Here is a 14,284-nt window from a genome sequence, read left to right as displayed (position 1 = left end):
TTGAGCTGTCGACCTATTGACTCCCATTCACTCCTTCGGACGGAGTACTCTCCTCCTTGTCACAGAATAAACCATAACGGTGCAGTAGTGTTTATGATTTCGTGCTTAGAACATACAGTGCAGGACAGTGACACGAACAAACTAATTATACGACAGGCATCATATCGGATAGTCTCCAGTTCCCAGAGAGACAAAATCCTATTGTTTTCTTGATCCGAGATTGCCACAGAGCGAGGTCTGAGCTGTGGCATGTCTTCAACTGGGCGGTCTCCGTTACTGCACTGTCTCTGAACCAACGATATTAGACAACAGACGGAGCAAAAAGTGCTTGCCTTGTTAATTTACTTTGAACATTTATACTCTAAATAGGTAGCTGGTTCATTCTTCTTTTGCAGTGCCTTTTTTCTATCCCCAATAAAGGGAATTTAATGCATCTTAGTTTTAGTGGATTTTCGGCATTTTGCCATGTTCAAGTAGCCTAGTGAACTCATTAAAATGTTCTCTCATGATTGTGTTACTTATTGTTCCTCTCTGTCTCTGATTTCCCTTTCCACCGTCTCGGTCAGAATCCCACTTTCCCACAATGACATCACATTTCAGAAGAGTGATCTTTCATTAGAATTACAATAGTTCGATGCTAAATATGAACATTAGTTATGGTTCATTTTGCTGGTCTGTTAGTCCCACTCACGTGTACCTTATCTGAGTTAGAAAATATGTAAACAAATTCATTGATATTTCGATTACAGGTTGTGCCTTGCAGTAATTTCTTTTGACAGCTTGGAAACATTTTCCGGGGTCAGATATTTTCTCATAAAAAACCCCACTAGATAACATACACCAACAGTTTCCAGTTGAAGTTTGTATCCTGCTTAACTGTGGGGTTGAATCACCTCGCTTTGTGACAACATTCTGTTATGATGGATATAATTGGTAGTTTCACCACTGATCAACAACAAAACTAAGACAAAAATACATCTAAAAACTGTATTCGTTGAGATGTTTCTACAACTTGTATCCACCTGTAGTAAATTAAATTGATTGGACACGATTTGGAAAGGCATTCACCCGTCTATACCATACCACAGTTGAAATGGTCAGAGATGCCCACCTACAAATGGAAAAGTGTATTCCATCTATTTCAGAATAAGGCTGCAAAGTAAAACATTTTATAGAAAGTGTAGGTGTCTGACTAGTTTGACAGTATATATCCAAATAAATGTACAGAACATTTAAATGGAGTGACCATCCAAATTTGTTCAAATCTGGCAGCCCCTCCCATTTACGACATTAGACACAAGTGTGTTTACAGCGGTTTTATTTAGATGAACAATACTTGACAGACTTGCATCAGAGAAACATACTTTTTCAATAGTGTAACCAGGTCAAAAATGTCAATAATTGCACATCACCCTGAGGGTTGTGGTGGGACACTCCAGATGACTCCCTATGGTAAAGGCCTAAAGACAATGCCTTGCTCAAAGTATACTCAAGTTGAATAAGCAATGGCATCGATGGACAGCACCATATTAGTTAACTAATAAACATGTTATTAGTTTGTCTGAGCAGTGGGGAAGAGGAGTCGAAAGATCCACATAGAGAGGTCGTCATACAAAGGGCTACATAAAGTCACTTACACAAAACGGCTAAGACAAGCCCATTTAATTTGGGGAATGTTCATGATGTAAAACATTTCTGTATATCAATCTTACATGTGAAATTACTTTGGTGGGTATTTTAAATGATACATTTTGTCACTTTTAGCATTTTGATAAAATTTACATAACACTGAATTAACTTTGTATCATAAAATATTCAAATTGAATAGGAAATATACACAGACAATCTGTAAGGCACCACACATGCTTTTCATTATTACAGATATGCATATTCTTATGTTATGTTAGTACAACTAGTATAAACAATTTACCAATGCTTTGTGGTTTTAATTCAAGCATTAAGAAAGTTCATGATAAAAAACTAAAGATTCTGCATGGCAAGAAGGGAGGTTTAAATTATGTGTAGTACATTTCAAACAAATTATAAGGTAAGAGGTATAACTTACCTCTAAAGTGTAAAGAGTGTGGTCAAACAAACACAAGAAATAGGCCAAGTCCAAGCCAATAGCAATAAATAGCTACCTTTCTATATTGACCATCACAGACATAAAAGCAGTTGATGGGTTGAAGCAATTCTGGCCAACCTATGCAATATTTGTACCCATTGGTGAACACGGGGAAGAGCTTGGAAAAGTTTTGTTCCTCAGGACTCAATTCTTCTCCATACAACTGCCATGTTCTTGTCACTGAGGGCCACAAGGTATTTGAGGTCAGGGTCCATAGCAACACTGTTAATACAGGGACCTTCTACTGGGCCCTTTCCTTTCCTCACAGGTGACGGCCAGTCCAGGATCTGCAATACCCAAAATGTCTCATTAGTTGGCAATCAAATTACATTAAAGAAAGTGAATTGTGACTGAATGACTGGTTTTAGGCTGGTGGGAAATATGAAAGGCACCATCTACTGGCCAGTTTGCACCCTAGGAGCGCCTGTAATTTCCTCATCATGAGTGGGGTAAATATCTGTGAAATTAGATTGGCCATATATAGACACCTTCAACAGGGAACAAGTTATTTTCCAGTTACTGGTGACTGGAATTTCTCACACCCACCCCCGACCCAAACCATATCAAATAAAACAGTCAATATTTTACATCAATTATTGATATTTCATTCATTGTATTTTAAAATCACTCTTGAAAAACCAAAACTGTAAAAATAAATATAATTAGAAAATATGCACTAAATATTTGGGTTCTTAAAAAAATACTTTGTTTGTGACACCACTACATTTCACCTGCAATCGCATTAGATGGGACCAAAACTTAGATTACCACAGAGTTAGATTGTGAGGACATTTACAACTAATTTAGGATTCAAGCACATAACTGGAACCCGATTGCGAGTCCCAAACTGTAAACACCACATTCAAAAATATTTTACAAAACTGTTCACAATTCAAAATTCTCCTTTTCAATTGTGAAATTCAAAAGGAGAATTTCACAATTTTAAAACTTGATATTAGATGGCTCCACTCTGAAAGGAGTCTATGGGCCAACAGAAACAAAACCATTCTATTCTTTAAACCAACTTCAGCCAACTTAATATCAACTGAACAAATGAGCTGAAACCAGCTATATCAGTGTTACAATTTCAAACACTTGTTTTCTCTTCTCTCTGGCAGTTAATTACACTCATCTGGTGTCCCATGTCTGAATAAGGCTAATTAGAAGAGGATGAAAACAGGAAACATTTTGCCCTTATATGAGCAGAGCTGAACAGCCCTGCAATATCCATTTTCATAAAAATAACATGCTCACATGTTAGGTTTACTAGCTGTAAAACGGAAAACCTGATTTACATAGTCTAATTTTAGGGTGAGTAACAATCTTAGTAAAAAAAGTTATTCAGTTCTGGCAAATGTTAATTCCATTATGCAGAGAGAACAGTGCATTCATCTAAACATAGATGGGACAACCACACAATCCAGCAATAGCACGCAATCTCGAGTAAGGAATAAGGAAATCGCAAAACAGGCTGTAGAGTTATCAGATACCCGGGGGGAAAAAAATACGTTTTCTGGACATGGTAGGGATGCTGATGTTCTAGCTTCAAGGGGAAGCAAGTGGCAGGACATTAAATAACTTTGACAAGGCTGAGAAGGAGCTGCATTCCACAGAGGGAAGAGGTGGCCAAGCAAAGAGCTTCGGTATGGATTTGGTCGTTTCAGCATTGCCTGAAGGTAGGCAGGGATGGTTTCCCTTAGCTACTCTGTAAGCTAGCCCCATGGTCTTTTACTGGATTAGGGCTACAAAAACAAATAACATCAATAATTAAAAAAAAGTTAATCAGTAGCAATTTCCAATATCGATAAAATTAGTGGAAAGTCGTGTACTACCCAAATCTTCTGCACTAAAAAACAAATCACTGGTGCAAAATGTGCAAACTTAAACTTATGTGGGTTGGGAGCACAACCGTGAACCATGATTAACAATGGCACAATACATACGTCTTAATTAGTTTGACAATGTCTGTGGTCTGTGAGTTTGTATTTAATTAGGCTTTTTTAAGTAAAAAATTTATAAAGATAAAACTAATAATAAAGTGTTCCATCTTGAACGCATGGTTTAGTTGCACTTTAACATTAGTTAACCTCCAAATTGTGGGCTACTGTTGCATATGGAATTTGATATAGACAAAAAGCTCTTGATGCCTAGAAGACTTGCCTATGTTACAGAAGGATCATGCCATGTTGAGTGTCAGAGTTCCCAAATCAGATATTTCCCAACAACAGAAACTTGAAACTTCGTTTGTTAAGTAATGTTCGAATGTACACATATCAAATTGACTAAGTAGTAATTGTTTACCAATACAGCCATTAGTTTCAGCCATACACTGTATGCAAGCTTAAACTGGAAGCCAGTGGAGAGCGCAGAAAAGCAGAGGGCTGGGACAAAGTACCTCTGTTGCAGGAATTGTTTTGCCGCTCTTTTTGACCTCAAGGGCATCTGTTACATGGTAAGTCCACAATCTCCCTCTTTCGTCACCACAAACAATATAGCCTTTACCTGGGTGGGGGAAAAAAATCTTATTTAACCAGGTCACTTGAGAAACACTTAAAAACAGCCTGACCAAAAGACACTCAAAGCAAGCCAAGACAGACACCTCAATCTTAAAAAAACATGAATACAAATGGACAAATGTACACACGACTGTTTGGAAACACAGGGAATCAACAGGTGCAGTCGTCAGGGAGCAGCTCACACATTATCAATGAAAGAGTAAGGTGATACAAGATGTGTCAAGCTGAAAGAAGCATTCAGGAAACCAGACGTTTTGGCGGTAGTTACAGTGAAACGTCCATTCAGGTCCTCATTTTGACAGTTTGTTGCAAATGTCATATTCTGTGGGATTTTAGTACAAAATTGAGCTCATGGCTGCCCCTGTGTTTCCAAACAGCCATTGCAATTTTGACATTGAAACACCCAAAATAGGCATTCCTGTCACACAAGGGTGGGTCCTGTATGAAATACACTCCCTTCAAGGTGTGCTGGGTGGTACCTCCACAAAAGTTACTACAAAACCAGGTGACATCACTCCAATGTAGAAACGTCACCTAGTAAACAGTAACTGATATTGCCAGACAGCATACATGGGCCCTACCATGCTCCCTTACAAACACCTTCATGACTTGCCCTCAGCACACATCCTCTGGAGGTCACAGGTTTTTGTGACCTACAGAGAAGACCGGGCTTTGGCCACTTGTTGACCCAGGGGATTCTGGTGGGGTCCTAGGTCTCATATGACCATTTAGTCACAAGTATAATTTGATTGCAGGGGCTCGCTATCACTCTTCGTCTTTTAGCCCAGTCAGTGAAATAAGCTAAAGACTGACAAATTTCAGCCACAGAAATGGGGCAAAATGAATATATATGAGGGATATGTATATCTTTTTTACGTTTAAAGGGGCCATAAATTGAGGATATTTTGCAACTCATTCCGGTCATTAGCAGCAGCCAATAGAGAAGTGTGTCAGGTGGGTGATATGGGTATTGAGTGAGCAGTCACGCCAAATTCTGAGATGCTAAGACAATTGGTTCAATCTATGCCATTAACATAATGAAGGGTTGAACGTTACGTTAGAAAGTACTAGGGCATGGGGTGATGTGACTCACAGGGGCAGGTGCTGAGGGACAGGTAGGGGATGTCCGTCCTGGACCACTGCAGCTCTGCCAGAATCACAGCGCACACCACCTTCTTCTTATTGGCTCTCTTTGCTTTTGTGAGCTTCCAACTCCACAGGTAGATTGAGCCCTGCATGTGGCTCTTAGAGGCTGAAAGGAGGAGAGGCACAGAAAAGGAGGAGAGGCACAGAAAAGGAGGAGAGGCACAGAAAAGGAGGAGAGGCACAGAAAAGGAGGAGAGGCACAGAAAAGGAGGAGAGGGAATAGAAGGGAAGATTTCCGAGGTCAGTACCACACTGGATTTACTAAAGTTACATTTCACAGTCAATTGACTGTAATGAATTGCAGTCACGTAAAAAATGAATACCTATTAACGTTCTAGTAGATAAAATATTATGCCAGGTACAAACACAAACAGTTTACTCACCAACAATTTCATCTGTGATGAATCCCATGCCATCGATTGTATGGTAGTTACAGTCTTTGTCCTCCATTTCATACACTGGGAATGTGATCTCCTTCTCCACTGACCTGAAGGGGGGAAAAGACAGTTAGCTGGGGCTCAGAAGACCGTGCTCAGGCAGCAAATGTCAGGGAGGTCACACTGCTTGCTTAGTGAATACCACATCTTCCAGACCCGGCTTGTTCCTGGAAGATTGAGAAGTATATACCTCCATAGGCCAGACAGACAGAGACTAGGGATTGTCACCTCTTCATGGTGTTTTTGTTGAGCTGGATGTTGTAGACGAGCAGCCCCTTATCACAGGCAGCAATGAGTTGCGAATCTGGAGTGGCGGGGGGCAGGCAGACGTGCAGGGGAGCCGAGTTGGTCTCCAATACCAGCAGCTGACTGTTGGATCAGAAAACTTTTTTAAACCACGGCAGAGATAAACTTCTGTAAATACTGAAGCATTACATCGAGGTGTGAATCCTTGACACTTTGACACTCACATGACTTTGAAATTGTACTCGCTGTCCACTCCACCAATGTCCCACATCACAATCTTATTATCATTTGAACCAGCTGAGGGAGAAAAAAAAAAGGAAGACAAGGAATTGAAACGAATGCCACATAACCGCTCATGGAAAGATGAAGTAAAGAGAAAATGGAGCCTTAGCGCTGCCATAATACAGGTGCAAGAGAATCTGCAGAATGGTGCTTTGGAGAAAACACAATCAAATTTTTTCAAATGTCAGGGTGTTTGGTCCACTGTAACTAGCAAAGAGAGGGGCTAAGCTTCTTTCTCCATTTCTGAACCCTCCTTGTAGCGTTTCTTTTAACATTAGAACGACCAAGCCCATCAAAAATGGTACGTGTTTTCAATAACAGCCATGGTTTCCTAAATAAGTCTAATAACACATTTGTCACAATCTTAATATCCTATAATATAAAGTAATTTGTTTGGGTCCCCAACATTATTGTGAGATGATATACAGGGGTTCAAAAAAATATATATTTTTTTTAATTGCCACTGGCCCAGTGGGTATTAAAATGTAAACAGTTTCCGAAACAGTTTTTAAATGTTTTATTGAAAAACAATACCAGACAACTACGCAACACATCACTGCTCAACTCTGGACTGATCAACAGCACACGAAAGAAGCTGCAAGGTAGTTTTGTGCGTGTGCCAGATTATGAAACAACTGGAGGAGGTCGAGTTTATAACGAGATGATTATTGTTCTTGTGGGGGCCCGATCGGGACAGTGACTTGCTAATTTGATTAGTCCCGACTTTTTACTGGCCCGGGGCCATCGCTATTGTCAAGCCCTGATATTACTGTGTTACTAACAGGTCAGCAAAGTGATAAAACATTGTTATTACTTTGTTACTAACAAGTCAGTTAAGTGATGTGAAAATACACTGCAAATCGCAACCATTTAGTAAAAGGACAAAAGCTCCAGTACATCACAGTGTACTATTTCAGTAACGCACCTTGACCCTTTCCAAGTATAGAACTTACAGAAAGCTTGTAAGAAACAACTAAGCTTATAAGACCACTAAAGAAAACAGGAAGTAGCCACTCACTGAAGAGGAAGTTGCCCTGGTGAGAGCTAAAACGGAGGACGGACAGGGGTTTGCGGCTGGCTCGGAACTCTCCATACGCCATATTGGCTCTGGGATGAAGCAGTTTCACCAGGCCCCTCTTCCCCCCCGCCGCCAGGATTCTGCAGGGCCTCAGGCCACCGTTGCCCTCCCGGGACATCAGCACAGTCGACCACGCCAGAGAGAAGAACTCCTGAGGGGTACAGTCAAATCGGTTGGGTTTTCCTTTTTCCTCAGGATTTGATTACATTGGAGGTTTTCCTGGCTGCGACAGGCAACGCACTAAAGCACAACTGACCTCCCCAGGGACTTTGTACTTCTTCATAACCAGTCCTGTGTCGCAGTCGATCAGGCATATAGACTCTCCTCCACAGGTTGCAACTATACGGGTCTCACCTTTCACATCTGTAAAACAACAGGGAGAAGAACAGCTTCTTATTTGTTTATTTTTCCACCATGGTCGCTATTAGCTTGGACACGCCCCCATGGTCCAGATTCACAGCCTGACCAATGATCCCCAACAGCATTAATGGTTCCCAGGTAGAGAGGTCCATGGTAAAGTAAGTCCTCATCAGGGCATTTTTTTTTTATTTGTGTTAACTAGGAGCTTCCCCAGCACACAGGTTGAATACTGAGGCAAGCAAGCAACGTATCGTCTTTTTCTTCCAAATACTTCCAAACATAAAATCAATGTCAATCTCACAATAATAAATCAGCATTTATAAAATAAGCTATCAAATTTTAATTCAGTAATGTTAAGTGATTGATTAAGGGTCTGACTACTTTTCCAAGGCACTGTGTATTAAGCCCCCCCCCCCCCCCCCCCAACCCCAACTGAAAGACAGGACAGTACTCACCCCCACAGTTGTCTAGCAGAGGCTGAAAGGCACAGGCCCACAGCTGGGTACTGAAGTCATCAGGGCTGTCCTGTTTACTGTGACACTGCAGGACATGTACTGGCTCCAGACTAACCGGCGCCTGTGTTGAATGACAATGGAGATGGAGGGGGAATTGGTTGAGTGGGGGATGAATAGATGACAGTTCCTCTGTTAATCAATAAGGAGCTAATGTCTGCATAATGTGCAACCCGATTAAACGTGAGGCACAAAGTGCCCTCTTTCGCCTCTACTGTTCTTCTGACATCATAGGGCCTTATCCGACTCCTTCTGACATCAAAGGGCCCTATCCGACTCCTTGGATGACTTCATGAAGGTTTTGCTGGTGTCAAAATAAAGACCATCTTGCTCAAAATAACTATTTCTACAAGTGGGATGTAGCTTGAGTTAGAAACAGTCCCTTATATAAAAAACAAAAACAAATGAATATTACCTTCCCAGTCGTCTCACTGACTGCTCCCGGTTGCAGGGCAGACTCTATAGGAGTGAGCATTTTCTTGGCCAGATCCTGTTGGGGCTGGGACCTCTCTCTCAAGGCTTTCCTAGGTGTCAACGGGGCTTTGGACTGGATCCTGGTATGGGTTGACGGTGTCCGGATTGCTGAGCTGCCTGTTGTGCTTGTGAGCGGCTCTGCCTTCTGAGGGACGTCTTTCTGACGGCTGGACTTACGCGGGCTGATGTCTTGCACTTGGACACTTGCTCTGGTTTTTTTCTGTGGGGTGAGGAGGACATCACATGCAGCAGCTGAGTTGGAGAGCGGTCTCTTGGCTGGAGAAGGGACACTCTGAAAGATTCAAATCAGAAAGAGTTTTATTGCCAAGTACTTTTCTGTTGGTGCAGCAATTTATACAGAATAAAAACAAATAAGAAAAGTGGATTGAGCATAAAAACAGTAGACTGAGCATTAATACATTACTAAAAAGATACTAAAATATATGGACGGTGCAAGAATTGTCGAGTTCAATGGAAAACCGGAGCGCTGAGACAGAGACGTAGACGGCAGAACCTAAAACAACACAAAATGAGCTCAGAATTCTCCAAAGTCATTGTATAAAAAGCTAGATCCTTTTGACAAACTGCTTAAACTAAATAATGAATACACTGGTTTACAGTTGCAGTGTCGCGAGTGGAGGTGGATAAGGAGCCGGTCTGAGGGAGTTTGAGGAGGAAATAGGTTTTGGGGACATCCTTCAGAGTCCAGACGCTGGAGGATGAAGTGATGAGCCATGTTGGCCACGTCATCTACAGACCTGTTGGATCTGCAGGCAAACTGCTGTGGGTCTAGTAATGGGTCGATGATGGTGGGACAGCACTAGCGGCTCCAATGACGTCACCACAGAGGTCAGGGTGATGGGTCTGTCGTCATTAAGTCCTGTGATCCTTGACTTCTTGGGGACTGGGATGATGATGGACTATTTGAAACAGTCAGGGATGCAGCATGTCTCCAGTGAGGTGTTGAAGTTATCAGTAAACTCAGCAGAAAGCTGATCCGCACAGTGATTTAGGGTGAATGGGGAGACAAGACCCACCCCCCCCCCACCCCCCAGAGGTGGGGATGATTGGGATGGGTGATTGTGAATGAGCCCCGATGGTGGGGGGTTGGTGTTGATGGCTGGATACACAAGAGAGAAGGTATGTTGTCAGGACGGTCCTTTTGTTTTTCAAATCTGCAGTAGAACTCATTCTGGTCGTTAGCAGGGTCATTACTGGAGTGGGGGGATTTTGACTGGTAGTTGGTAATCTGTTAAAGGCCTCTCCAAACAGAAGAAGAGTCGTTGGTTGACAACATTTGTTTAAATTTTTCTCCATACATGCTCTTGTCTTCTTCCACTGCCTTACAAAAGCTGTATTTAGCCTCTCTGAGCCCGTCTCTCTCCCCGCTCCTGAACAACTCCGACGGTTGCGTTTTGAAAAGGAGGTATCTGTGAACCAGTTTTGTTGGATCAACTAGTTCTGTTGGAATAAGACATGTACCTCAAAGTACAGAAGCAAACCTCTAATAAAATAAGTATTAATAGAGTGAATACTTACACAATAGTTATTTGTATCAGCAAGCTCTTCTGTATCCATGTCTTCTTCATTTGGCTCGGTCAGAGAACGAATGTGCTCTTTAGCGATCATCTCCACCTAGAAGCCCATGAAAAAATTTCTAAAATCAAGGAGACAATGGACGGAGCCAAAGAGACAATTCCAGAAACCAGCGAGGGAACAAACATGGTTGAAATATGGCATAATATCAGGAACAAGCACTTAATACATACCCTCCATTTTGTATAGTCAGCCAGGGAGCTGGGGCCATATTTGACTGTATGACAAACCGTGTTAACAAAGTCCCTCTCCAAGGTGGCTAGTTTCTCTGCTGTTGGGACATAATGGAGAGAGAAGCTTGTCTCCCACACCGCCAACACCTGTACCAAATGACACAGCTTGTTTAATAGAAATATATAATGTTATTTTTGGGAACCAGAAATTGCCTTTTACCACATAATTTAAGAGAATCTGTGTAAACAGCTAAATTTAAAATGAAGCTGAACTGTGGAATGAACCACAGCACAACCGCTCATACCCTCTTCCTGAGATTCTCACTGTTGACAAAGCGCATATGGTTGGCTGTAGTGCTGATGTCCTTCCCATTGTAAATCCTCAACTTGGGCAGAAGGATCATCAGCTTGTAATTGTCAGTAATCTGAAACACACGCACGGCAATGAACTCCAATGGGAAGTAATGGTACATACAATTCAGATAAGAAAATGACAGAGCAATTGTACTCAAATAGCGACCAACGTAAATTGGAAAAGCAGAACTCCAAAACAAAACCATAAGAAGAAAAAAAATAAAAAGCTTGAATCCTTAAATGAAAGCAGCGAGTGAGCCGTGGATCCTTACAGTGACATAGAGGTTGTCCTCTATCCTCAACTCCTCCAGGGTAGTCAGGGAGTTTAGAGTGGTGACGTCCTCCATGTCATTGTTGCTCAGGTCCAGAGTGCGTAGGGAAGGCAGGCTGAGCCCCGGGGGCATCTCCTGAAGTCTGTTCCCAGACAGATCCAGTTGTTCAAGGCAGCAGAGACGAGAAAGCAGGGGAACAGGCAGGTCATGTCTCCGGAGACACAGGTTGGCTAGGCTTTATGGGGGGGGGGGACAGGATAAGTATGACCACTTCCAGACAAATTATAAAATATAACCATAGAAAAGCATTACTACTACAAAAATGGTCATCCTAGGATTAAGACAAGACAGAAATCTGCTATTATATGGCCGGTGTACAGAAACCAGGCGTTACTTACTTTAGTGTCTTGATTTCTTCCAGTTTTGTTGTTTTTGGAGTGCATTTCTCCAGCAGTAGTTTTTCTGTTATTTTCTCCATATTTAGTGTGCACTATACAAGCAAAGAGTGAAAGTGAAGTGGTCAGCTCTACTTTAGTTAAACATGCAGAAAACTAGGGGCGTGACAATCATCTGCAGTCAAGGGTAAACGCGGAAAAACTACCGCAATTGAGACCTCAGTCAAGGCAGAATGATACCGTGAATGGGCGAAAACACGGGGTGTTGAAAACAACTGGCATAATAATTGTGTTGTCTGCACTATCAAATTACAACGTAATGCGCCAAAACAAAAATAAACATTTAAATACATGTTGTTTCAACAGATACTTAAAACAGTTAATATGACGGTTATACGATCAAACACAGCAGTCACAGGTAATCACGTTGTTTCGGCCCGACGCGATATAACATATCCTGTGCATATGTAATTGACAAAGCAATTTAATATTCATTGCCAGTGCTTGGAGGTATAACGACAACACGTATTTGTATTGTGAAGTAAGACTGTTCAACTGTGTTAGATATTGCATTAAGATGAACTACTGTACGTACCAGTGCACAAAGGAAGCTCAGTAACTTTCCCGGTAAAAACTTGACGAAGCATGACCGGACATGACGGAACTCAGGGGAGGCGCTTTTTTCCTCTATTAACTTGTGTGCGTCATGTAAAGTCACACAGTACATGAAACTGCGTTTCCGTTATACTGTAATATTGAAATCCTAGTTAGTGTAATTAAGCATTGATTTCTGTAATTAAGCAGGATTCACTATCAATGAACACTGCACTTGAATAATGTAAACACCAATGTGAACTATCAGTACGACCTCAGGCCAAAAGCTTCATTTTTCGGGAGACCGTCATAACCTGAATTTAAGTCGTAATCCCAATAAGATTTTAAAACCTTCCGATGTATTTTTTGTAGCATATAATTACACATATAATTTCTTCCATCGTGGATTTCCAGATGCACTTCAAATAATGTCCGTGTTTCGTTCAGGTTTACACCACCTCAGCGTTTTAATTATGTTGTAAATACCTATAAGACAAAGACTTCTGTCAATCAATCAAATGTATTTATAAAACCCTTTTTACATCAGCAGATGTCACAAAGTGCTTTTACAAAACACCTGGCCTTAAACCCCAAGGAAACAACAGCAGTGTTGAATTTCAGTGGCTAGGAAAAACTCACTAAGAATGCCAATTTAGGAAGAAACTTAGAGAGGACCCAGGCTCAGAGGGGTGACAAGTCCTCTTCTGGCTGTGCCAGGTGAACATATTAAGATAACAATTGTAATAATTAATAAATGCATGCGGGCTGAGTCCAGAGTCTATTTAAACTTAGTCCAGGTCGGAAGCATGACCAGATGGACAAGGAAAGGGACAACAAGGGGGAGGTGTCAGCACAGTGGCAGCTGAAATCGTCAGGAATCGTCTCGATCTGCAACACAACCAGGTCTCTGGACAGGGACAGCAACGGGTCCCCCAAGCCAGGTACTCCGGAGATGTGGGCCAGGACCTCATGCCCTCCTAAGCTCAAAAGTGGAGGAGACTGGGAACATTCAGAAAATGCATTCCTCATATCAACAAGGATTGATAGTGGAGGAGAACTGACCCTACTCCCCCAGCACAATAATATAGCAGCGCAAGACCTTGGGACTGAGACAATGGGGTCCAGCAACACTGTGGCCCTATCTGGGGGAGGCCCCGGACAGGGCCCAACAGGCATGAAATCATTCCAGTATTCGCCTACATTTAACCAATATTTTTTGTGTAGTAAACTACATTTACACGTTATTGAAACAGAGCCGGGGTAAGTCGAAACGAAACAAATACTTTATTTGAAGTGGACATAAAGTACTTTACTGGATCTGGTGAAATGCGAAAAGACAAGTATCTAATTTCCTCTCTAGGTTTTATATAGGATAATGATGGGTCAACTATTTTAGTCAATACTCGTGTATATATACAGCTCCGGAAAAAATGGGTAGACCACTGCACCTTTTTCTTTCCTTTTCCTTTTGAGTGAGGAACAGAAGGGTTAAATTTGCATTGGTCTAAAATTTTAACCCTTCTGTTCCTGACACAAAACCTTCCTTTTCAAAATTTTGGAAAGGAAAGAAAATGTTGCAGTGGTCTCTTAATTTTTTCCAGAGTTGTATATATATAAGTAAAGGGTAGAGGGTTAGAAATATATGTGTATATATATTTCTGACCCTTTTTTCTGATGAAATATAACTCGCTACAATTGACAAAATAATACATGTTCTACCGTTT

The 14,284-nt window shown here is 41.5% G+C and overlaps 1 protein-coding gene across 1 annotated transcript; it reads right to left on the bottom strand.

Moving 5' to 3' along the window:
* Positions 1-1,301: 1,301 nt before the first annotated feature.
* On the bottom strand, positions 1,302-12,645 carry lrwd1 (leucine-rich repeats and WD repeat domain containing 1). The gene is made up of 16 exons (XM_010870886.3): positions 12,562-12,645; positions 11,970-12,061; positions 11,572-11,806; positions 11,251-11,370; positions 10,946-11,092; positions 10,716-10,811; positions 9,118-9,468; positions 8,646-8,766; positions 8,087-8,193; positions 7,771-7,981; positions 6,695-6,767; positions 6,453-6,593; positions 6,171-6,274; positions 5,735-5,893; positions 4,521-4,627; positions 1,302-2,412 (listed from the first exon to the last, which is right to left on the bottom strand). Exons 2-16 carry the CDS (start codon positions 12,047-12,049, stop codon positions 2,263-2,265), a joined length of 2,202 nt encoding a protein of 733 aa, XP_010869188.2. The 5' UTR covers positions 12,050-12,061; positions 12,562-12,645; the 3' UTR covers positions 1,302-2,262.
* Between the last annotated feature and the right edge of the window lie 1,639 nt (positions 12,646-14,284).

This window comes from Esox lucius, chromosome 7 (genome assembly GCF_011004845.1).
Source record: "Esox lucius isolate fEsoLuc1 chromosome 7, fEsoLuc1.pri, whole genome shotgun sequence".
NCBI lineage: Eukaryota > Metazoa > Chordata > Actinopteri > Esociformes > Esocidae > Esox > Esox lucius.
The sequence above is the reverse complement of the archived record's forward strand: the minus strand, read 5'-3'. Positions and strand labels throughout refer to the sequence as shown.

Bases quoted from the DNA above. Each gene is read 5' to 3' on its own strand.
- lrwd1 (XM_010870886.3), bottom strand. From the start codon at position 12,049: ATGGAGAAAATAACAGAAAAACTACTGCTGGAGAAATGCACTCCAAAA. The intron at 9,469-10,715 runs GTAAGTATTCAC...TGAATCTTTCAG, and splicing joins CTGATACAAATAACTATTGT to AGTGTCCCTTCTCCAGCCAA. The intron at 2,413-4,520 runs GTACTTTGTCCC...TGGGTATTGCAG, and splicing joins AAACAATTCCTGCAACAGAG to ATCCTGGACTGGCCGTCACC.